This window comes from Amia ocellicauda, chromosome 21 (assembly GCF_036373705.1).
Source record: "Amia ocellicauda isolate fAmiCal2 chromosome 21, fAmiCal2.hap1, whole genome shotgun sequence".
NCBI classification, from domain to species: Eukaryota; Metazoa; Chordata; class Actinopteri; order Amiiformes; family Amiidae; genus Amia; species Amia ocellicauda.
The window spans coordinates 13,020,561-13,045,388 of NC_089870.1; the positions used below are offsets into that span (position 1 = coordinate 13,020,561).

At 41.5% G+C, this 24,828-nt stretch overlaps 1 protein-coding gene across 2 annotated transcripts; it reads left to right on the plus strand.

Moving 5' to 3' along the window:
• The first annotated feature begins 3,217 nt into the window (after positions 1 to 3,217).
• Positions 3,218 to 23,105, plus strand: fbxo34 (F-box protein 34). Of its 2 annotated transcripts, none has more exons than XM_066694760.1 (3): positions 3,218 to 3,504; positions 14,215 to 14,396; positions 19,538 to 23,105. In XM_066694760.1, exons 2-3 carry the CDS (start codon positions 14,320 to 14,322, stop codon positions 21,696 to 21,698), a joined length of 2,238 nt encoding a protein of 745 aa, XP_066550857.1. In that variant the 5' UTR covers positions 3,218 to 3,504; positions 14,215 to 14,319; the 3' UTR covers positions 21,699 to 23,105. The 2 variants fall into 2 exon arrangements, with proteins under 2 accessions (XP_066550857.1, XP_066550858.1); XM_066694761.1 differs by lacking the exon at positions 3,218 to 3,504 and adding an exon at positions 3,543 to 3,683.
• Positions 23,106 to 24,828: the final 1,723 nt, after the last annotated feature.

A 24,828-nucleotide genomic window follows, 5' to 3' on the forward strand; every position in this document is an offset into this window, starting at 1 on the left:
GCTGGAAGTAGCCATCAGAGGATGGGTACATGGTGGTCATAAAGGGATGGACATGGTCAGAAACAATGCTCAGGTAGGCCGTGGCATTTAAACGATGCCCAATTGGAACTAAGGGGCCTAAAGTGTGCCAAGAAAACATCCCCCACACCATTACACCACCACCAGCAGCCTGCACAGTGGTAACAAGGCATGATGGATCCATGTTCTCATTCTGTTTACGCCAAATTCTGACTCTACCATCTGAATGTCTCACCAGAAATCGAGACTCATCAGACCAGGCAACATTTTTCCAGGCTTCAACTGTCCAATTTTGGTGAGCTTGTGCAAATTGTAGCCTCTTTTTCCTATTTGTAGTGGAGATGAGTGGTACCCGGTAGGGTCTTCTGCTGTTGTAGCCCATCCGCCTCAAGGTTGTACGTGTTGTGGCTTCACAAATGCTTTGCTGCATACCTCGGTTGTAACGAGTGGTTATTTCAGTCAAAGTTGCTCTTCTATCAGCTTGAATCAGTCGGCCCATTCTCCTCTGACCTCTAGCATCAACAAGGCATTTTCGCCCACAGAACTGCCGCATACTGGATGTTTTTCCCTTTTCACACCATTCTTTGTAAACCCTAGAAATGGTTGTGCGTGAAAATCCCAGTAACTGAGCAGATTGTGAAATACTCAGACCGGCCCGTCTGGCACCAACAACCATGCCACGCTCAAAATTGCTAAAATCACCTTTCTTTCCCATTCAGACATTCAGTTTGGAGTTCAGGAGATTGTCTTGACCAGGACCACACCCCTAAATGCATTGAAGCAACTGCCATGTGATTGGTTGGTTAGATAATTGCATTAATGAGAAATTGAACAGGTGTTCCTAATAATCCTTTAGGTGAGTGTATATATGTTCAAACCCAGCGTGTCTACCACAATTCATCACCAACAATCCATCATCAACACATCATCACCAGGTACAATTCAAAATTATTTTTATTAAATCCTACAGTTATCCACGGGAGTTGTAGTCTGTTTTTGAACTCTTTAACCTCACCCCATTTTAGCAATAACTCCAACTACATGTCTCTAAGCAGACTTCATACAGAAAACGAATATACCCAGAATGCATCACTCTGTCAGCATGTTGGGTGCAGACTATAGTCATGGATTGAATCTGCGGAAAATCTGAGCATTCATTGGCTAAATGGTACTTATTCTGCACAGAGAGACTAAAGTCTGCACCACATGTAAACACACAGACAGAATGATGCATTCTGGGTATGGTAGTTTTCTGTAGGAAGTCTGCTTACCATGAGTAACTGTAGGATTTAATAAAAGGCTGTTTTGGAATCATTGTAAGACATTAAGAATTATTCGATCTAAATTGAAAGAGACAGTAAGTGACCGGGGTTTCTTTAGCTACTGAATTGAATATGTACTCTATCTGTTATTTATGATTTATTAATAGCTCTACTTGGGGGTTATATATATAATTTGTAATTGAATATGTACTGTATCTGTAATATATGATTTATTATACCGCTATTGACTAATTGACAGGGATATCACCGTCTATACCTTTTGTACAACAGAGGTTCTAATGTCATTTGTCATATTTTTAAGCTAATGAAAAAACAGAAGAATTGCTTGTCTTTAACTTCAAAATAAAATAATAATAAAGTATTATTATTTATATAACATCATTAATTGTTCAAATGAAAACATAAGATATTTTTCACTTAAAATTGACAGCAGTCTAAATCCTGGTCAGGATGTAAACAAGTTTTCCAAAGCTGGGGGTTATATGGCAAAATAGCAGGGCACATTTCCCCACTGATCAACAGAGTATGGGATAAAGGACAGGTAGCTCACAGGCTGTAAAATACCTACCTAATATCAATTCATCTCACTGAGGTATATATTTCCCTGATAAAGAATAAGGGTAGATTGAAAGTAGAAAGACACTAGGATCAAATTCCTCCTCAGCTACCGAAACAAACAGGCTGTTTTCAGATACTGAATTGCTTTTCATCCAAGAAGATGCTCCGCAAAGAAATGTGCAGGCAGACATGTATTTTTAATGATGGAAATTGTGCAACTTAGTCTGGAGAGAAACTGGAGACCACAGAGATCAATTATTTAAATAGCACTGTACAATGCCTAATGCACGCAATGCCTAGAAAAAGGGCACAGCGCTCCACTGTTCATTTACAAAGGTCTGACAAATAATACTGCCAGAACAATTCAGTGCACTCCTCCAGGGAATAGTCTGGATTGCACCTATTTATATGTCAGCCATATTTTTTTAAATCTTTAAAAAAATATATATGTATTTATTCCACTGGTGTAAATGTATATAGCACATCTGATCTGAACAAGAGCTGTTGTATTTTTGTTCTGGTGATGATAGTGTCGGTCAGAGTTGAATCAACCAATGCATCTTAAATAAATAAATACAAATACAGGAAAATGTGCGTGTGTGAATATATACGCATGCATTATTTGTCATATAATTGAGTCTATAAATATGTAGTATTCTACAGGATCAACAACTGTTTCAAAATGACATTGCTTGACCTCAGGGAGCCAGTGAAATCCCTACTGTGAAAGGAATGTCATAAAACCGTATATAAAGGAAACTCTCTCTAATCTTGAATCAGATAGCCAATCTGGAAGTGGATGTTTTTCCGTTTTAAACACAATAATAAAATTCTCAACCGCATTAGTCACACATGGAGTACTTTGCAGTCCAGCTGAACAGAGATAATGCTTTTATGACAAATAAGTACAGTTTGGTACACTATCATTATTCTTACGCGTACTTAAGAGTGTGCTTATGGTATACTTACTTACCCATAGTGTGCTTAATTGCACTTCTCTTTCGTAAGAGTGGGTTTAATATTTACCAGTCTCGGGTCAGCTTGCAGTTGCAAAATGTATGACTTCACCATGCTTTAGCAGCGCGCATTATCTGTGCTGTCATGCCTCCCCATGCATCAGCATCTGTGTCTGTGCTTACGCATCACTACATTAGTCACAGTCATAAAGTTATATTGCCTTGTTTAAAAAATAAAAAAAATCATTACCATTATGCAACAACTGCAGAATAGTTTCTTTCTATAATAACTTCCACATTGGTCTCAGGCTGGCACACCTACACTGCCAAGCACACCGCAGCCTGGCATGCGCGCGCTCGTGTCTCCATTACGTGCGCGCCCCCCCCACGCCGAACCAAGACGTCAGGACGTCACGCACTATATCGCACGGGTGAAACGTCGCCCCCTTCGCGATATCGGGAGTACAGAGTCTTTACTCGTCTGAAGGGGAGCGTAAGCTGAAAACGGCACGCAAATCAGTCATCAATGGCTCCTCCGCTTCGCGTTTGAATGCCCATTTAAACACCACAACACCGACACCAACGGCAGCGACCACCGCGGCGGCAGCGGCAGGACGGCGGCCTGGCAGAGGGCGGAAGCGCGGTGCTGGTTTCGGCTGAGCGATTTCTGTTTGCGAGTTTTTGCGCAGGTCAGCTTTCTCCGGGGGTTTGGTATGCAGTGCTGTCCAGTCTGTTATTTGCTGTTTCGGTGCTTTAAAATTGTAATACAATTTCCTCTTTAAGTCCCGTGTGGTGGCAGTCCTCTCTTAATCGACCCGACTGCGTGTTAGAAAGGCGTCAGACCCCCATAAGTTCTGTATTCGTCAAGGTAAGGGGGCGCAGTTGAAGCGCCGTTTTTCTGAACTGAAATAATGCCATGGTGTTCGCTATTTTTCATTAATTTCATGCATGCATTTTTTGTAAGGGTTGCCTGTACATATGCATGCGTTTGCTGTTGGTTTTTCAATGTGATTTCCGATCCACAGGAGACACAAGCGAGGCCTTAGCTTGGAGTGGTTTTGGGTGGAGGTACAGTAGGTAGACTATAGTATCATGTCTGAAATTGAAGCACAGCCCTGAAATGTGGAGTTATGGCTATAAATATAGTCTCTGTGAAAGTGTTATTATGTTGCATAAATAAGTGCTAGCTGTCTTAAGTTAGTTTTAAATGGAGTACTACCGGGTATGTTTCATTACATCTCTAGTTGAATTAAGTGACAGTGAGTATGATGTAGTACGTGGTACCTTCACAGTGAGTGTTTCCCCCCCCCAGAGCATTTAATGACACAGTTAAACACCCTCGCCTTGATTTCAGTCGTGCTCAGGGGTGTTATCAGTATTAGTTTGAAGATTGTATATACCAGGTGCAAACAATAGTAGAAAGTTACTTAGGGTTTATGCTCAAAATGTATTTAATTACAGGATATTATGTCTGCTGTAGCTGTATCTATAGTGCCAGTTTGTTACATAAGAAAACAATAGCCTAAATAATATTGATTTTCACTTGAAGTTTTTGCCAAGCACATTGCAGCAGAAAATGTCCCTGGATTTAATTAAGGGGTTTTGAGGTTACCATTCAGGACATTTGTTTGTGTGCATAGTTTTGTTTTTCTTTTGTAGAAATAATGAATGAACTTCTGCATTGCCTCTGACTTTAATGTATATTTTTTCAGAATATATCATAAAGATGGAACATTGAAATGCATAGTTTTTTTTATACATGTTTTTTTCTTGGGAGTGGGAGGCGAGTTAAGGCTGTTCGAGATTGTACAGGAGGAACTGGCGGTCCTGCCTGCTTGTTTTAACTTGACCCATTTCATTTACCTTTCACATCTGTGCTCTGTCAGATAACCGAGTCCGATGTCTTTCGTTGTGTAAACTGCTAATTATATTGGTGACCGTGTCAAACTGCCTCTCGACAACAGCTGTTTTGAAAAACCAAACATCTGCTTACTGCTGCAGCTTTCTGGTGGTTGTTGTTAACTGGATTGCATGCTTTGCAAATTGGCCTAGACTATTTTATTAAATTATCTTTTGTAACTGTTTTGGTCATTTCATTTTTGGTGACTAACAGTCTGACAACATGGTATTATAAATTAGATTACTGTACTTTACACACCTCACCTACTGTGTAGTTAGCCGCTAGTCGGTGAAGAGTTTTAAGCAAGTATTCTCACAAAAGATGCTTTTATAAATACATCAGTGATCCTATGCAAATTATATATGATGTGAAGACTGTCTTGGCAACCACTTTAACATAACACACTGAACTCTCTTCTTCTGAGGTTCAGAACATTATAGTACTTCCAGAGGAGCTCTTGGGCTGAGCTGCAGTAAACACCATGACCTTTGCAGTTTTTTTTGTTTTACCATTTTATTTAATGTAATGTGGCATGGAAGATGTGTTGCAGAAACAAGGGCTTGATCTTCAAACTTAGCTGAGATGGACAGCAGGTCAATGTGCACACCTGGAAACTATGGACACCTTGTTTGACACTGATCTCCCCAGGTGGGGACAGTGCAGGCAGGCAGGATCATCTTTCCTCTGATTACGACGGCATGCTTATACCCAAATGTCTTTAACATCAAGAATCCAGCTTTGTAAAGACTGGACTCTTGCCCAAACCCAAGCACATGTATAGTGAGGCTAGGAGTAAATCATTTATTTTAAAAGGGATACTCTTGTTATTGAGAGGAAAGAGGAGGTGGGAGTTTATTTCTTTTCTGGAACATACTTCTCTGTAAAGTCTTAGTTGCACTGAAAGGCGCTCAAGAAACCACTCCTAAAAATAAAAAACGTCTGTATTTCATTGCTTTTATTTCATAGCTGAACAGCCGAAAAAGATTAATCTTTTAAAACACGATGGAATATAAATGAGTCAAGCCCCACTTAAGTCATCACTTTGGAAGAGATTACAGGATGTCTTTATATCGTTTGTGTGTGTGTGTGTATGTGAGCGTCTGAATAGAAAAAGGAAAGTGAATTTTCATGGCTTCCTTTTTGGCCGAGTTCTCTGGAAATGACAATTTCTCCATTACCTGTCATCCACAGAGCACATGGGTTATGGGTCCAGTGATGGCAGGCTTTCACTTGTAGTGTTTCATTTCCCCAAAGGAATAAAGGCATTATATGTTGTGAGTTGTTTGTTTGCTCATCAGATTTTCCAGTACCCTGCAGGCAGGCTAAATCTCATTGAGGTGCAGTATCCACCCAGTTGGCGTGTTGTTTTGGCTCTTAGAAGGTACTTTTTTTTTTTTTTTTTTAAGGCCATGAAACGTAATGGTCCAGCTTAGTTTTACACAAGCATAGTTATGAAAAATGAGATGCTTTCTTAACCGTGGATGATTGATGAGGTTGTCTGTGGAATCGGTTTTGAATGATGTTATTTTTCAGCTGCAGATGAGTTCAAAAAAGAAAAAAAAAAAAAGGGTGTGATCTCAACACTTGCATGAGGTCGCTAACTGTCTGTGCTCGCAAGAAAAAAACATTTACAGACTGCTGTAACAGATCTTATAGAATGTAATTTGCCGTAATAATAACAAAATAAATCCTGGTATTTGTAGGTTTGTATATTGTTTTCAGCTTTCAGCAATTTCCAACCTTGACACCAGAAGTTGATGCTTAACTATATATAATTGTGGTGAGTGTTCTTAAACTTTCTATTGCATTTGAAAAGTTTGTCTATCAGTGACACTTTGAGACTGTGGTAGCCAATGACGGTGTGTTTTTGGATTGTGGCAGGTGCGGGGAATGCGGCAAATGCTAGGCAGTGACTCCATAGCCCCGTTAGCATTGATATTCCCCCCGTGAAGCACAGAATTAGTATTGTGAAATCTGTTTACCACATTGCTTTGTTTTATTGTATTAGCAATCATGTTTTATTCATACGTTTTAGTTTTGTATTATAATACTGTGGTTTTAACACCAGATTGGACAAAATGTTTTAGACCTGGTTTGTCCTCACATGCTATTTAAAACAGACAGACAAACAAACAAATAAATCAGTCCTCAGGCACTGTAGCCGCCCTTGTCTGGTTGTTTCTTTTCCAGTCTTTCAGGCATGTAGGCTACAGGCAAACTGTTTTTCCCTTCTCACAGTAAACTAAAGATAGCACCAAGGAGAGTGTGTCACATGTACTTTGATCCTGGGTGTGTAACTAAAAAGAACTTTAGAGGTGTTATTGTAAATAAATGACAGATAAAAGTGTAGGGCTTTTCATTGAACTTTTAATTTCCATGTAATTAAGTAGCGAGCTCTGGAATGGCTCAAAACAGTCTACAGGTGAGAACTTTTTAACACCCTTTTCTGGAATGAAAAGGTTATGATGATTCATCCACAGTTTCAGAAATTAAAACAAATTTGAGAAACAGAAAAATGTGTTCATATTAAACTCATGTCAGCTAGGGCTTTTAACAACAAACAGACGTTGTAATTTTAGGCAGGACAGTATATCCAGTCTCTGTTCTGTATTCAGTTCTGAATTGAAGCTGTGAATAGAGACTATTATATAGAAATAATGAAAGAACATAGTGAAGTCCCCTGAAAAGAAATACAGCTGGAAATAATGACTTCTGTATGCACAAGGTGTGTTTAGGTTTAACCTGTTTTTTTTCTTGTGTGTGTGTATATATCTATGTTTTTGTTTGGCATAATTCAACAGGTTTACGTCTTCAGAGGTTTTGATCCTCAGTATTGTGTGTAGAGGCAGTGTTTGTGTTCCCTTTCCCAGCCGCCTGGGCTGAACACCGGTCTTGTGCTGCTGCTATTCCTGGCTGCCTGTCAGTACACGCTTTATTAGCCAAGTGCTCAGTACACAGCCACACACACCAGATCAAGACCGAGACCGATCACTGTCTCCTGTGAGTTCTTGAAAAGTGGCTTATTATGTAGATGTTAAATTCTTCTCTCTGCGTGAGCCCCACTAAGGTAGTCAAATTAAGATATTTTTCCAGTGGGTCTTAATGAAACTTGAACATTTGTGAACAGTCAGGGTGTGTCAGAACAGATGGAATAGATATTTAGGAATGGGTGTGTGAAGGCTTCACAGTTTCACTGCAGTGTCACAGCTCTGCCCTTCTGCGGACCTCGCTCCGCATTGGGATTGGGGATCGGAAAAGGACCGTGTGGCAGAGCTGGTGGTGCATTTGATTGAGCTTGCTTTTTCGTCACCAATTTTGTTTGCTCAGCTTAATAATTCTACACGCAGTCAGACAAGCAAGAGTTGTGGGAATAATTGGTTGCTCCAGTTTCATTGCATGGATTTAGATGAGGCTATTGTATTTTATAGATTTAGAAACACTGGCACTGTAGTGTTCTGATGAGCTATATTGGTGAAAGTAATGTACGATTTTTGTTAGAGGTTAGGTAGTTGGCAGTAATTCCTAACTGTCCCGTCTATAAAACAAAACTATGTATGTATGCTGCAATAGTTCTTTGAAACTAAATATGATGCTGTGCTGTAGGTGTACATTGCTATGGATAAGCCTCTGTTCTACAAACTTAATACATTGCTACAGAATGAACAGTCAAGTCTGCTCTCTTCAGTATAATGCATCATATTTAAAGCCTTTTTGGAAAGCTTTGGAATTTGTTCACATTTGGTTCAGCAGTAAGAACATTGATCTCACAGAACATAACTAACAGGCCACACTGGCAGTCAAACAGACCTGTGTTCAGAGACTGTAGGTTTACTCATCTCTCATATTACAAGAACTGTGAGTTTTGCACAGAATGGCAGGGAAGCACAAGATACATCAAACACACAAAGAACATTTCCTGTTTTCAGTTTCTTCCTGTGATGTTGGGGATTAATTGAAATGACACCACAACATCTTAAAAGCAGGCAGTGACTTGCAAACTCAAAAGTACAGGCGGCAGAGCTGGAGCTGGAGCTGGTGGACAACTTCTGCAGAAAGTCGGGCCACATGTCTGGGCAAAATCTAGTCTGATACCTTGGTGTATCAAGCCCTGTGAACTACAGGGGTTTCCTTTAAAACTAGACAGGTGACTGAAATCTGGGTAGCTTCACTTGTTTAAGGTATTGTCAGGAAACCACAGACGGAACAAACCCAGCCTCTCCCAGCTTACTGAAACCGAATGAATAATATTGACAGTCAAAAATTTGAGTTAGCTTGTATGAAAAATATAAGCCAAGCATTATGAACCTTAAAAACCTGGTAGCTTGGTGTTTATTCAATTTGTATACATTATTTTATCAATGCACTATACTGGAAGGAAATATTTTGAAGTAGAAAAAAAAATCTCTAAAATATTGAGGGCAGGATTAGTGGTAGGTCTTGAAAGCGTGTGGTAAAAATAATAGGTGTGGTTGCAGTTTGGAGTGCAGTGTCTCTTTGGGTTATTCTTTCTTCATATCCCCTTTGTTCCCTGCAGTCTTGGTTACTGATGTTTAGTCTGTGTTTCCATGTGAAGTAATGGTGCAGTTCCTCAGATAAGTCGGTCAGTGACAGTCTGTTTACAGTGCCTGTAAATGGAGAAATTAACCTTTATTTCTTCAGTGCGGTGTGCTCCCTGATTGACTTGTATCTAAAGGAAGTGGACGGTACTGAAGTATAACAAATATACTTATTTTCTGCAGCAGCATTTTCTTTTTCAGAGGCAATGAGAAGCTGAATTGTACTTCTCCATGTTTAAGTAGTTGTATAGCAAAAAACATTCATATCCCACTCCTTTTCTAAGCTACTTTTTCTGTAGACAGGACAGTGAAAGGAAAAAAATTACTGTGTTTGAGCATAATGAAGGTGGTTAACCTGAATTTTAATTCATGGTGTTGTTCTAAACATAAGCATGCTAAAGTTCAGCCAAACCAAACACATCCTGAACAGCAGTTCTTGAGATGTTGGTTGGTTGATTTTTTTTATCCTGCGAATGAGAATAGCTTTCCTTTGAAAATCAGGCACATACAGGTCACATGGCAGAATACACTACTATGAGTAGGGGCCTGAGTTTTGCACGACTTGGCTTTTTTAACTACATTTGTCATGCACAGGACACTGAGCACAGCATTCAGTTCTCATAGTTAGTGTTGTGAATTTTGTTTAGAAGATGGATATGTTCAAACTTATGGCATAACCTGTAACTGATTTAATTCGTTGACACTCAAGGGCTAAAAGAAGTTGAAACTTTCCCCCAGATCGGTAGTCCAAAATAGTAAGTGTTCATTTTATAGGTTCATACTTGTTTATTTTGTTTGACCGTTCTTGTCTGAGTAATTGTGAGAACTTGTCTCCTTCGGTGTTGTAACAAGTTTAAATAAAATAAATTATCCTATGGAGCACTACAGGTTAACACTCAGTTCTTCAGAATTTTACTAAGCCAAGAAAAATGTTCACATCCTCCTGTTACAAAATATTGTACTTTTAATTTATTGGCCTTACATGTCAGAAGCCTCTAGGAGTTGAAATCCATGTGGTTTTTGGTGTTTATGAAAAATGGGAAAAATGCCAACATGTAAAAGCAGGGTTGTTTTCAAAGCTCTTATTTTTCATAATGTGTTGCAATGTTTTGTAACAGCTGTAGGACTCTCCTGTGAGACCATTGTTTTTCATTGGCACCTGCTTTCTACTAGATGGCCTGTTAAGACAGTGCTATGCCATGTAGGAACTCGCTGCTGCCTGCGTTACATAATCTTCTGCATGTCCAGAAATCGACTTCCAATGCCAAAGCATTTGCGAAACCTTGTGGCGAGAGCAAAGGAACATTGAAAAGTGGACTGCAGGATCGATGCAGAGGCATGACAGAGCGGAGGTGGTGGCAGCAGAGCCATTGTGTACCTTTGTGCGTCTCCGTGTGCGCATTGGATTCTGGATTCTGTCAGGGTGTTTGCATGCTGCCATTGCTGAGTCACAGGCTTCAGTCTCCACTCGGCTGGCTTTGTCTTTTTGTATAAGGAGTAGTGGGAGGAGTTACTAACTTATAATCAACATCCTGGGAAGACGTTTCGGCAGCATACCAAAACTATTGATTATCTCAGCCTTATATAGGCATGTGAAGGCACTCACTGCCCATTGGCTGGTTGGCCTGTTCTTTTTTCTTTATTTTCCTGCAGGCGTGCCTGTGTGTGTCAGCAGACGAGCAGAGGCTGCTTGCCTGTGGAGCAGCAGCTGTTTAGGTGATCGGCCAAAGGTGTTTGTCGAACCGGTTTTACGGTGTGCAGAATAGGCGTGCAGTTCAGTCACAAGTGCAAGTACTGTCACCCCAGGCAGAGGCTTGAACACCAGAGCTTTTGTTCTGGAGGATCTATGGGGTAAACTCCTCTGGACTAGAATGAGCACGGCGTAAGTAGGCTAACTGTTGCAGAATAGAAGGCTGTGTCATGGATCTTGAGCAGCTGTAACTCTTTGGTAAATAAAAGCAGCCAGACTTACCTTCTGCACCCAGCCACAGCTCTGAGGAGACCATGTCACTCCAAAGCAGACTGGGCACAGGGCCGCATTAGGCAGTCTCTGATGCCAGTGGGGGGGAAAAAAAAACAGCAATTATCCCTCTTTTCATTCTTTTGTACTCCCATAGCCTCTTCCCTGCCGGAGCATCCTTTCTGCTGGGTCACACAGTCTGAGTGTTTGCATTGCATCCGATACAGTGAATGTGTTTTTTGTGAGGGAAGGGTGGACGGAAAGTAACCTTTTCGTATTTTTTTGGCCACGGTTCCTAAAGCTGCTTTTGTTGAGGCTTATCTTGTCTTCATGGCTGACATGCTGCTTTGAAAACAAACTAGTGCCTTGTTCTCCCGAGAGAGGGAGAGCGAAAGAGACGAGAGACTGAGAGAGGGCGAGAAAATGACTGATCCTCATTTCAGTGTTTTCTGAAGGCTGCTTGTTTTCATGTTTGTTTTTGGTTGTATTGTGTAACCTGATCAATTTGTTTTTCTCATGACTGGCCCCCGGTTTTTCCTTTTAGAATATGTATTTGCTGTCGCATTGCTTAATTTATTGCCTTTTTGTTTTGTTTTGTTTTGTTAATATGCAAGAGCTTTGGAAAACACACCAACCAGTTACCTTTATCTGTAAAACTGATGTTTTATAGTGTATCAACCATTTTAATATGATTAAATACACTCACCTAAAGGATTATTAGGAACACCTGTTCAATTTCTCATTAATGCAATTATCTAACCAACCAATCACATGGCAGTTGCTTCGATGCATTTAGGGGTGTGGTCCTGGTCAAGACAATCTCCTGAACTCCAAACTGAATGTCTGAATGGGAAAGAAAGGTGATTTTAGCAATTTTGAGCGTGGCATGGTTGTTGGTGCCAGACGGGCTGGTCTGAGTATTTCACAATCTGCTCAGTTACTGGGATTTTCACGCACAACCATTTCTAGGGTTTACAAAGAATGGTGTGAAAAGGGAAAAACATCCAGTATGCGGCAGTCCTGTGGGCGAAAATGCCTTGTTGATGCTAGAGGTCAGAGGAGAATGGGCCGACTGATTCAAGCTGATAGAAGAGCAACTTTGACTGAAATAACCACTCGTTACAACCGAGGTATGCAGCAAAGCATTTGTGAAGCCACAACACGTACAACCTTGAGGCGGATGGGCTACAACAGCAGAAGACCCCACCGGGTACCACTCATCTCCACTACAAATAGGAAAAAGAGGCTACAATTTGCACAAGCTCACCAAAATTGGACAGTTGAAGACTGGAAAAATGTTGCCTGGTCTGATGAGTCTCGATTTCTGTTGAGACATTCAGATGGTAGAGTCAGAATTTGGCGTAAACAGAATGAGAACATGGATCCATCATGCCTTGTTACCACTGCAGGCTGGTGGTGGTGGTGTAATGGTGTGGGGGATGTTTTCTTGGCACACTTTAGGCCCCTTAGTGCCAATTGGGCATCGTTTAAATGCCACGGCCTACCTGAGCATTGTTTCTGACCATGTCCATCCCTTTATGACCACCATGTACCCATCCTCTGATGGCTACTTCCAGCAGGATAATGCACCATGTCACAAAGGTCGAATCATTTCAAATTGGTTTCTTGAACATGACAATGAGTTCACTGTACTAAACTGGCCCCCACAGTCACCAGATCTCAACCCAATAGAGCATCTTTGGGATGTGGTGGAACGGGAGCTTCGTGCCCTGGATGTGCATCCCACAAATCTCCATCAACTGCAAGATGCTATCCTATCAATATGGGCCAACATTTCTAAAGAATGCTTTCAGCACCTTGTTGAATCAATGCCACGTAGAATTAAGGCAGTTCTGAAGGCGAAAGGGGGTCAAACACAGTATTAGTATGGTGTTCCTAATAATCCTTTAGGTGAGTGTAAATCAACAAGGCACCCAAACTTTTCTATAGATGTTTTTGTTGTCTCTGTCCAATAGTTTTTTGTTTTTGTTCTGTGAAAGAGTTGTTTATGGAACTTCAGAAGAGCTTGTGATAGCTGCTGTGATAAGGTGCTTGGTACAGTACCAAAAGGATGGTACATCGGGGCACACGTTTTCAGAAGCCCATATCCAATGGGGATATGGGGTCTATAAATTGTAACATGTAGTTTGGTGGACACCTGAAAGATGTGTCCCACAATGCATCTGGCTCCTGCGCAGGCTAGTCACTCATCAGGATAATGCTAAAAAAAGCTACGCACCTGTAGCTTGTTGGGTAGGGTTTCTATACAAGGGGGTGCTTAAGAGGAATATGTGAGCATTGTGCTTTTTGTCTGTGTATTGTTGCTGTATGGAATTACGTTTGCTTGTCAAGAACTGTGTGTACCAACCTTTGCTATGTAACCCCAACTATGAACGTTGTGTAAAAACACAAATAGAGAATTAGGCAATTGCTCATATTATGAGGAAACATCCAGTATTTGAGTATTCCATCCCATACAGCAGTGTGGACAACTCTGATGGGAAAATAAAACTAACGTTTGCTTTGGCTGCCTTGCTACACTGCCTGAATGGCATCCCCTGAAACTACCTTAAGTAAATGTTTTTGCAAATATATATAGCATGGACAAGTGTTAATTAAATTAGAAAGCCAATGGAATGTATTTGCTGCAAATGTATTATATGTATAAATGTCATAGTGAAACATCTACTCAGTGTGGTATATTTTATCAGTTGACATGGACTGCTTATGTCTGTGCTCCTCCAATAACAAGCTATAATAAGCTAGTTACAAAACATTTAAATCTTTAGAGGATAAAAAGTCATAAGTTTATTTTGTATTTCCTTTTAATTTACAAAGGATCTAGTTCTAGTCCCTATATTTGTTTTGGAACTTGAAAGTAGTGCCTTGAGGATCACCTCAGTTATGATGCTATTGTTGTTGTCCTGTTGCTGAATGTTGTCATTTGACATTCTGGTGTTAATGTGTCTGTGTTCCTCTGCAGTGTGGGACGGTACTGAAGAAGTTGTTCCCTGCATCTGGCTTGGGGCCCTGTGCAGCCATCGTACGGGAGGAGGAGCCCGGTGCCTTGAGGAAATGTGAATATATAATGAGTTTCTGCAGAGCTGCCCCCTACAGGGAACCACGGAACCCTGCAGCTCCCCCCACACAGCACCCTGCCCGGCGGTGAGTGACCAACGCCCCCGTGTCACCCAGCTCACCTGAGCTGCCACAGACATCATTATTCTAATCCCCCTCTATATATGTGTGTGTGTATATATATACTAATTTCTCATTATGCAAAATTCAATCAAAAAATTGCAAGAAAATCACTGACCATGTTGGTTAAAAAACTGGTAGTGTTCTGTGAATGAAATATTGTATTAATAAATTCTTAACCATATTAACACTGAAAATAAATAATCCATGGTAACTATGGTACCATATGCGTTACTTTTGAAGATGTATGAAATTAAACTTCGATTGTTTACACGCATCTGTTAAAAAGCAGGATTGGTCCTAAACCTCTGAGGTTTCCAAGAAGGTCTCATGTTGGAGACTGTAAGTGCATCTGGTGAATCAAGGGCCTTTTCAGGGATGTGAGCAGTTGCTGGTTACAAAAGTGTAGTTTATCATATCACTGGCAAATGGTATAGATTGCAACATATTGGTAAACAAATCCATTTGATCAGTGCAGTCTGAAGAGCTCCTGGACAAGCATCGAATGGGTTGTACTTGAAGGGATTGGAAATGCTTAAATATTTTCTCCTGGTATTTAAAATGTCTTAAATTGGCAGTAACAAACTAACGTCATTAAAAACATGAACATTTTATTACTAATATACTACAAAACTTACCCTTGGAATCGAAGAGCAAAATTGCTGTATGCTGGAGTTGCATGAGGAGCGGGATTACTGGATTCATAATTAATTCCAGTGTTGTTGGAGGGGGAAGAAAAGCAATGACAAGCTAAAGAGGCCTTTCATTTATCCCCTCTTTTGTGCATAGTGCGCATGTTATTCCTTTGGGGGGGGGGGGGGGTAGTTAGATTTAGTCGGGGAAAGAGAATGTTGTGCAAAAATAGGTTTGTGTATTTTTTTATTCTTCTTCTTAGCAGATGCCCTTATCCAGGGCAGCTTACAGTTTACACAGTTTGAGGTGTTTGTGCACTATTAAAGACTGCTGCATGCTTTGACATGATGTTACATAGAAAACTGGGGTGACTCTGTGGAGGCAAGTCCAGACACAGCTAATGCAGGGCCAGAGCCAGGCTGTAGGAGGAGGCACAAGAACTGTCTGCTTTCAGACCTTTTTTTTCTCCCCCCTTAATAAACAAACTGATCTTGTTTTTATTTTTATGTATGGCATCATTGTTGTACCTGAGCAGTACAATATGGTGCATTTTATGAGTAAGATTGTGCTTTATGCCTTGCTTTACACTTGCACTTTTTGTTTGATTCCATGTCATTGTTTTACTTAGTATTAGCATTAATATTGAATTAAAATAGAAACGTTTTCATGTTTCTTGGTAAAGTATGACGTGATGTTTTTGTCCAAGCTGTTTATGTATGATGAAGAATGCTAAGGAGTTTCGCCTTGTCTTGTCCCAGCTCCTGCTTAGACATCTATTCACACAGGGCTGTTGTGAGCGCTTCTATGTCGGTAAATGTATCTGTTCACAGGAATGCCTTTTTAGCACTGATCAGTACTTTTTTTTGGCCCTAGACTACAAGTTACAACATTATCCTTGTGCTTACATGCCACGATGATCCCATTATTTCTGTGCGTTGGCCTATTTGACAGTGTTTGGGAATTTTTAATTTTAAATTAAAAGGTTGTCAACATTTTCAAGGTTTCTCATTTTCACTTCAAAAGATGTCAATGTGTTGCTGCTGATATGTGATCAGCGGTTACAAGAAATAATATTTTAGTGGTTACTGTAGGTTTAATGAATGAAACGCTGTACATTTATCCAAATATAATGCAGCAAACCATCTGTACTTTATTGTGGCTTTATTGCTTAAAAGGCCTTAAACTAGAAGGTAGAACTCCTTATTGGTGTGATCTCTGGCAAACAAATAGTTTTGTGCCTGTGTTCCCTCTCTCCTTGTTCAGAAACAGAAATAGCTCCAGGTAGCTGTTGCACTTCTGCAGAATAAACACAAACTGTGCGTACCAGGCCCAGGCACTCAGATAATAACTCGATCCCTTAGTTCTTTCTTCATTCATCAAGGAGCCAATAAATGCAGCTGAAATAAAGTGTGGAGTGTAATTATCTAAAGAACATGGCAGTAGTTTTCCAAGAGTTTACCCCTCCCGCCCAGAATTCATTTTTATTTCCCTGAACTTTGTAATTCCATGTTTCATTTTTACACACTTTATTTTATTTAATATTTCCTCCTTGAATTCCTCCAAGCTCAATTCATTGCAACCCTTCCTGCTTGTCTCTTGATGTTTAGAGTGAATCAAAATTCATTGTCAAAATGGCAACAGTAACGGCAGATTTGCTTCCCACTTTTCAGCAGCCTGCACCAAAAAAAAAAAAAAAAAAAACCTTTTACACAATGCTGGGCTTGGCCACCTCCACTTAGAGGCTTTATTTTCAACTGAATAACTCGAACAGTGGTTTTCCACTAATGTGTAGTGGCTTTGAAGGCAGGCAGGAACCTTGGTGCCTCTGAGATAATGTGAATTTATCTCTTAAAAAAGCAATACTTTATAAAAAGCTGTCAATATAACTTCTGCTCGTTATTATTGTTGAAAGGAACTTGATAGTGGCTAACAGATTGAGCCGTCACCCTAGTTTCCATAGAAGCCTCTGAAAACCTGCTGTAAACATGAAGAAGCGGTCGCTCACCAGGGGCAGCTGCTCATAGCCGTGCGTCAACTCAAGGGCAGTTGGGAAGACGCGTGCGCTCTGCTGGTCTTGGAGGCTGTCGTAAACTCAGATGTGCACCTGCTGAACAGTGGCCACTGCTGTGATTGGTCCTGGCAGTGAGAGGGCGGGGGGTGCACATATAAATCAACCACAGGGCAACCGTGTTTTTACACTCCTGCCAGATGGGTCATTCTGTAGGTGAAACTGTTCCCCTGTGAGAGTAAGCCCTCATATTGGGTCCTTAGTCAAACACATGTGCCTAAACCTAACCTCCACCCCCACCCCCCTGCCCCCCTCCACAGAATGCCAGCCCAAATTTGGTCACACTGACATGTCCTTCTTGTCCCCCAACAGCCCCTGACTGGGGAATGCCTTATATGCACTTCTCACTTTGAAGGCTTTCGCTCTCTGTAAGGCTGCTTCTCCCGCCTCACTTTAGATATGGACCTGCCAGGCGTTTTTATCAGCGGAGCACTTTTGTAACCGTGGCTTTAAAATGGTCCCACCGTGCTCGAGCTCAGTGGCTCAGCTACCATTCTGGCAGGAGAAGGTGAGATCAGCACAGGACTGGTATATTTTTCATTATGAGGTTTCAACTGGTGTTCATTTATCAAGCCTGTGTACTATGAGGGGGGGGTTTAAGGGCAGAGTGTGTAATTGTCCGTGGGAGGCGTTTCTGTCTAGGTCTGTTTAATAGGGTCCCTTCAATAGGCATGCTGTGTTCATGGACTTGAGTGAGACCAGGCTTCTGTTTGACTTTGTTCTGAAGAGTTGGTAAATCTCTACATTTTTAATTGCGTCCCTAAAGACTTTTCATGGTTTTAAAATTGAAACTGGTGGAGTTTTAACATGTTTTAAGTGTGTGTGTGTGTGTGTGTGTGTGTGTGTGTGTGTGTGTGTATATATATATAATTAAAAAAGAAAAACTTAATTGAGATTTAGGTTCCTTCTCACTTCTCTCATTGTGGCTTGAGGTTCACAAGGTGCTGTGAGACGGACAGGGATGATTCTGTAAAAAATCTATTTTATGCAATGTTTTTGTTTCAGTGCTGTGAATCATCCCTATTTTTTTTCATGTACATTAGGGACTTGTTGACCTTCCCCTATTTGCTGTTTTCTAGATTTGTAATGTTTGTATTTTTTTTAAAGTGCTAAAAGCTCTATTTAAATGTATATATTTTGTAAAGTGGCATTGTTAATGGATTGAAAAAAACAAAAAAACATACTGTACACTGAAGATGCACATAAAGGGGTTGTGCTTATTTATATTCCTACACTGTGATGTCAGACAGCAACAGTTCATGTCAGACAGTATGTTGTGGCACACCTGATACACATTGATTGAACAGCCACTGCTATAAAACATCATATAAAATATTTAACTTATGATGATACTATAAATAACACAATCAGTATTTCTCGACTAAGATATCCTGGGTTTGCAAACCTACAGTTGAACCTAAGGCTGACAACACTAATGATTTGTCTCCATTCGTCCCATTGATTTATTGCTAATCTTATTTATTATAACCTATTTATAGAATAGTTCCATGCTTTTTTTGTCAAGAAACCATATGAAAGCACTGAGCATTCTGGGAAAGCCACTGAGACAGGGAAGTGCAGCACTATAGCCTCCCCCCTCGGGACAGGGTGAACTTGGGCTAAAAACATATTTTGTCTTGTTCCAGAGAAAGGCAGGATGCGGAGAACTTTTCCACCATTATTACAGTGTCCTATAAATTGTTTTCTTAACGGTGACACAGCCAGAACAAAAGGCAGTGTTTGGCAGAGGGAGAAGTTTTCCTGGCATCTCAGACCCCCTGAATGCCAAGTACTGAGCACTGCAAGACAACGTGTAGAAAAAGACGACGTAACTCTTCCATATATAGTTTTTATTGCTGTTCTCAAGCACTTGCTGTGGGTCCCTGTGTAGCTAATTGGCTTAAATTATTTACAAGCGTAGTGAAAGTTAGTGTGAGCTGCCCGATGGGGTATATTGGTCCTTTAATGTGCTGTGGCACAATACTTCACGTGGGCATCATTATTTAGCATGCGATTGAGTTGATCTAACCCCAAAATAAATGTATGCAAGGAAATGTGTGGTCTTCTGGTGTATTAACGTAGGACTTTATGAAAAGAGATGCTGACTTCATTGTACTACTTCACTAAGTAACGTCAGTAAAGCAGTGGGAGTGCTTCAGATGCTGAAATGGTTAGAAAATGATTCATCTGAATTTCATTTTTATTCAAAGTTGAAGGTCATACTTTAAAGCTAAAGAGTTATTTTGATATTCAGGCTTTTTAATTAGTGCATTATTCAAGTTGTCATTATGTTATAAATTATTGTAAATGTTTGTATGTGATTTCCAGTGCTTTGAGATCTTTTGAAAGGTGTTTTATAAATACAATTTCTTCTCATACCTAATGTTATTTTTTATTTTTTTTTTAGGTTTGCAACTATGCACGTCAAGCCATATCCCAAATTTCAAAAGAAAGAGCTACAGCTGGAAACGAGCCAAGACAACCTAAGAGGCCTTCACTCGAGCCAGCCAGGGGTACTGAGGACAGACAGATGTGCAAACACCTGCACCAGCCGTCAGCCCTGCTCTCTGGGGGGGGTGCCTAGCAATGGGACGACCAATCGACGTCCTTTTGGAGTTATATCCACAAACACTTTCTGCAACAGCCCCGGCCCTAAGATCAACACTGAACCTCCGAGCTGCCGAGGGAAGAAGAGCAAGGTGTCGGTGGTGAACTCGCTGACCGGGTCCTTGCTGCTGCTGTCCTCCACGTCGGTCAGCGACGACTCCCTCACGCTCCAGGAGGAGGAAGGAGAGGGGCCTCTGGATATCTGGGCAGTGATCAAGCCCGGGAACACCAAGGAGAAAATTGCCATCTTTGCTGCCCATCAGTGCAATAACTCCAATGGCAGCGGCAGTGTCAGTATTGGGAGCAGTGGGAGCAGCAGTAGCAGCCGAACAATCTCCATGAAAATTAAGGGTAGCTGGGAAGTGGAAGGGTCTGTCGCCAAACGCAGAAAAAGATCTGCAGGCCCTGACAAATCCAAGGCCCCAGAGCAGCATCCGCCCTCTAGGACAAGGGACTGTGGGACAAAGGTGGCTGCAGTAAGGTGTCTTCCCTGCAGTGACAGGGGGGAGCAGTCCTACACAGTGGTCATTGAGGGGGAGAATGTGGAGGAAGGGGAGGAGGGAGGGAAAACACTCTCTGTTGTTGAGATGGTGGCCTACCTGGAGCAGAGGGCCAACGCCCTGCACATGGACTGCACTAAGCCAAGCTTGGTGCGAGGCTCGGGCTGCATTGTGCTGTCAAAGGAGCAGCAAGGCGGTGTAGTTCCTGAAGATCACAGGAGCCCCGAGGAGATGCAAGGAGAGTGTGTGAGGGTGCTGGACATGGTGGCCAAGCTTGAATCCGAGTGCCTGAAACGTCAGTGCGAGAGGGAGGCGGGCGGGCTGTCGCGCAATAACAGCCTTCGCAGGAATGTGGGGAGAGTATTGCTGGCAGTTGGCGAGTCTTCCCCACTTCCCTCACAGGAACAGGCAGACCATGAACCCTCACCTCAAAAGGACAATCTGGAAGAATGTTCTGCTAAGAGGAACACAGGCAGAGACACTAGCCCACGGGGTCACTGTGAAGTGGCTCCTTCTGAAACTGCTATTGTGGTCTATAGGGAATCTAATGGGTGTGGAGTATTTATTGCTGAGGAGTCCAGTACCTTGGATAGCAGGGTTAAGAGCAACGAGGACTCTGGTGATTTGGCGAGACTGGGACAGCAGGAGGCAGCCTGTGCTGGAGTGTCACCCTCCCTCAAGGAGGCCGACTTGAGCATCTCAGCCGGGCTGCAGCAGGAGACGCGGACGGAGGACGAGCCCCACGCTGGCTACCGTGAGGAGCCGCTTCCGGGGATGCTGTTTTTCAAACAGACTTCAGCGTCGCCTGCAAAGGACCAGGTCTCGCACTCGGCACAAGAAACTGCACCCAAACCTGAGGACGACGGCACCTCTGCACAGCCCACCGATCCCACCCTGGACTATACCAGGGCTGAGGACACCCCGAATACTCCCGTGGAGGAAGAGAGGTATGCAGGTCAGGAGCGTTTTCCTTTCCCTATGAGAAAGCTGGTTTCTCATGACTTCCTGGAGGCGCGCTTCAAGATCCAGCAGCTGCTGGAGCCTCAACAGTACATGGCCTTCCTGCCTCACCACATCATGGTCAAGATCTTCTGCTTCTTGCCCACCGAGACGCTCGCAGCCCTGAAGTGCACCTGCCACTACTTCAAGTTCATCATCGAAAGCTACAACGTGCGGCCGGCCGACTCGCGCTGGGTCAGTGACCCTCGATACAAAGACGACCCCTGCAAGCAGTGCAAGAAGCGCTACGGCCGAGGCGACGTCTCCCTCTGCCGCTGGCACCACAAGCCCTACTGTCAAGCGTTACCCTACGGACCAGGCTACTGGATGTGCTGCCACGGCTCCCAGAAAGACAGCCCTGGCTGTAACGTGGGGCTGCATGACAACCGCTGGGTGCCCGCCTTCCACAGCATTAACATGCCAATCTACAAGAAAGTGCGGGACACTGAGGAGGACTCTTAGGTGGGTCTGCCAGGGGGTGCTTTTTAATCTAGGGCTTTTTGCGTGTGCGCGTGTGTTAGATTGTGAACAGGTTGCTGACACTAATGTGGAATCACTGGATCACTTCCCTCTGGTCAGGAGGTTCAGAATGGTGATCTCTCAATTTATGTGAATATTTCTGTTAAACAGTAACAAACATAAAAAATGTGATTCCGCCATTCTCATGGTCACCCCTCAAAAACACTCTGATATTTTGAACAAACTGAGACTTTTCCTCGGAGGAGAATATCGGCATGTCATCATCAGGACTCCTGAGTTGCTGAATTTTGTTTTACTTTTGGTACTGGCGCTTCCTTCTTTTCAAAGAGCATTGAATTATTATAATTTGATAAATTATACTATTATAATTTCAGTAATCCTTTAAAGCTTGTTTACAGATCTGATGTGAAAATGTCATATTGTTCCTGAGCAGTTCTCCTAACAGACTACTAAACCAGATTTGTTTTCTTCAATGTAAACCTGGGCCAGATAGATGTAATGCATACTTGATGTGCTTCACATTTATTGTACTTGGTTTACATCCATTATAGTACTAGGGAAATGCTGATGAATGTGCTGGTATTGACAAATGACACAAAACATTTGAGAAATTCCGACTGTCATCAGTTACGAATATCAGTAGTTAATTTCCCTTATACAAACTTCTATACATCAATGAATGATTCTTTAAAAAGAGCTGTAATGTGAATCTAATTTTTTTTTTTTTTTTTATACATACTATATAATCTGCTAAAAAAATATCAGCTTCCTCCTCGAGGGGCCTGTCTTGACCAGTGATGGGAAAGTTAGTGTGACAACCTGAGGTTTTCATTGAGTGACTGGAGAATGATTCTAGCCCTGTTGTTTACAATGTATATAATACAGAATCATATCAATCCATACAGGGTGAGGAATGATGCATGCACAGTACTTGAGAAAGCATCTACCTTCAGTGGGTGGAACACACTTTTACCCCTGTTGTGTATATATTTAAAATAAATAATCCGAGTTGTACTATAGAGCTGGCGTAGCCTCTTAACCTCTACAATGCAGCTGTCCTAGCTTTGCAAGTTAGTGTTTTTTGTTTTACATGTTTTTTTTTTCTTTTTTAAAGCGTTATTATCCCATGTGTAATCTGTTTCTGAAGGGAAACATTTAAATATGGAGAAAGAGAACTCAGTTCTGTTCTTTATAATGGCTTAAACTGGACATCTTCTGAAAAATCAGGATTTCTAAAATGGACAATTAAACCCAAGAGCAAAGACAAGACAAGAAAATAAAGATTTTAAAGCATTATTGTACAATGACCCCGTTATAAGAGCATAATTGTTTCTGCCTGTATAGGCATTTTACTTCAATAAAGTGTGCATTCTTAGGCGTTGTCAGCTATTGTTTTGGTGCTGCTTCATGCTTTCTTCACTGTCTCTTGTTTTGTTTCTCAAATTGTTAAACCAAAACGTGGTCATGGTAAATAAACAGTGAATTTTCCCATGAACGATGAGCATTTTAAGAAGCAGTCCTCGTGAGGATCCCTGTACAGAGAAGTGAGAGGTTTAACTCGCGTACCCAGAGTGAAGGACTTGACTCCAAATCCTAATCTGCTTTTTAGACAGCTGTCTAAAATAAAGAGCATTAAAACCTTCCAATCTGATGTGATTGATTAAATTTAATAAATGGAGAGGGTAGACCTCCCTACACTGGGTATTAAAATGGGTAACTGCACGAGGGTGGGAGACGTCCCTGTGATGTTTTGAGTTTAGTGGCCTTGTAAAACCACTGCACATTTTTCTACTGCTTTCACCAAGCACGTTTTCGGAGCCCCAGCTCGGCCTGGAGGGACACAGGGAGCGACTTCGTTCTGCCTCTCCAGGAGGGTTCGGGAGGTTTTAGAGGGCTGTGTGTGAAGCTCACACTGCTCATGTTGTATTGAACTGACTCTTGGAGGTTAAAATGGTTACAATCAATCACTTTATTTTTATTTTTCCCCCCTTTTAAGCACTCAAGCTAGTCACAGGAAAATAAATTGCAAATTTGGGATTGGGTTTTAATATTCCAGAATCTACCCTTCACAGAAATGCAAAATGAATATATATTTTTAATCAATCGCTGTTTAAATAGGATTCTAATATACCTAAAACAGAGGGTTACACACTGGGTGTAATATATATATTTTGTAACCGCAAGATTATCTTTTCAAGAACAGGCCCTGGCATGCATACTTCTCAGTTGTGAAGTCTGCCAACCTTTCTTATTCTTGCTTTTGGTGTGTTTTGGATCACATTGTAAGACTGAATTGTGCGGGGTGTTTTCTGTGTTCGTGTATCTGCGCACTGCAGAGTGAGAAAACGACATGCTCGACTTGTTTCTGTAATGTACCTTTGGGAGTTCGCCCTACCTGCTTATCAGTTTGAAGTCTTATCTTTGAATTCAACCACATCATTGAGATAAAAGCAGATCATATTTACTCTTATGAATAAGGATTGCTGAATAAAAAAAAAAAAAAAGCACTTGATCTTTTTGTTTGAAGTTTGATAATTTTTGTGAAAGCGTAAAAGACAGACTTTGAGGCCCAGAGGTTCGGTAGGACTTGCAAACCGTTAACTTAAAAATAACACAAACCGTGATGTGGTGGATCTTCAATGCTTTCAGTGCAGTAAGAAAACAAAACAAAAAATGTGTATATTTAGCTTGTAGATTTTAACTGGCATTGGTTTTATTTGCTACAGCAGAGTTTTGTATCTGTGGCCCACAGTGGCAGTGTGGTTTTATTTATCTTGGAGGCAGATGTCAATCTTAACCTTTTAAAGGTCTGTGTATATTTGAGCACATGTTGGAAGGCAAAGCAGAACCAATAGGATCACAAATTAGTGCAACAGCCCCTATTGTGCAACACCCTGCTGGGTGGCAAACCGCATACCCAAGAAGCTGTGTGTGCAACCCTAGCCCAAGCGTTTGAGCCACTGTAGTGGGCACGGGTATGATAAAGAGGGAAAAGATGCAGTAATTAATGGAACTTTTCTATCTACCTAATGAACTCCAGACAAATGCAACTGTGGCACAAATCTCTTCATTCACTGTCCTCTGTCGTTGTGGGCCTAATCAAATGAAATTC

Coding starts and splice junctions, on each gene's coding strand:
- fbxo34 (XM_066694760.1), top strand. CDS start 14,320: ATGAGTTTCTGCAGAGCTGCCCCCTACAGGGAACCACGGAACCCTGCA. Junction 14,397..19,537: donor ACACAGCACCCTGCCCGGCG/GTGAGTGACCAA, acceptor TTTTTTTTTTAG/GTTTGCAACTATGCACGTCA.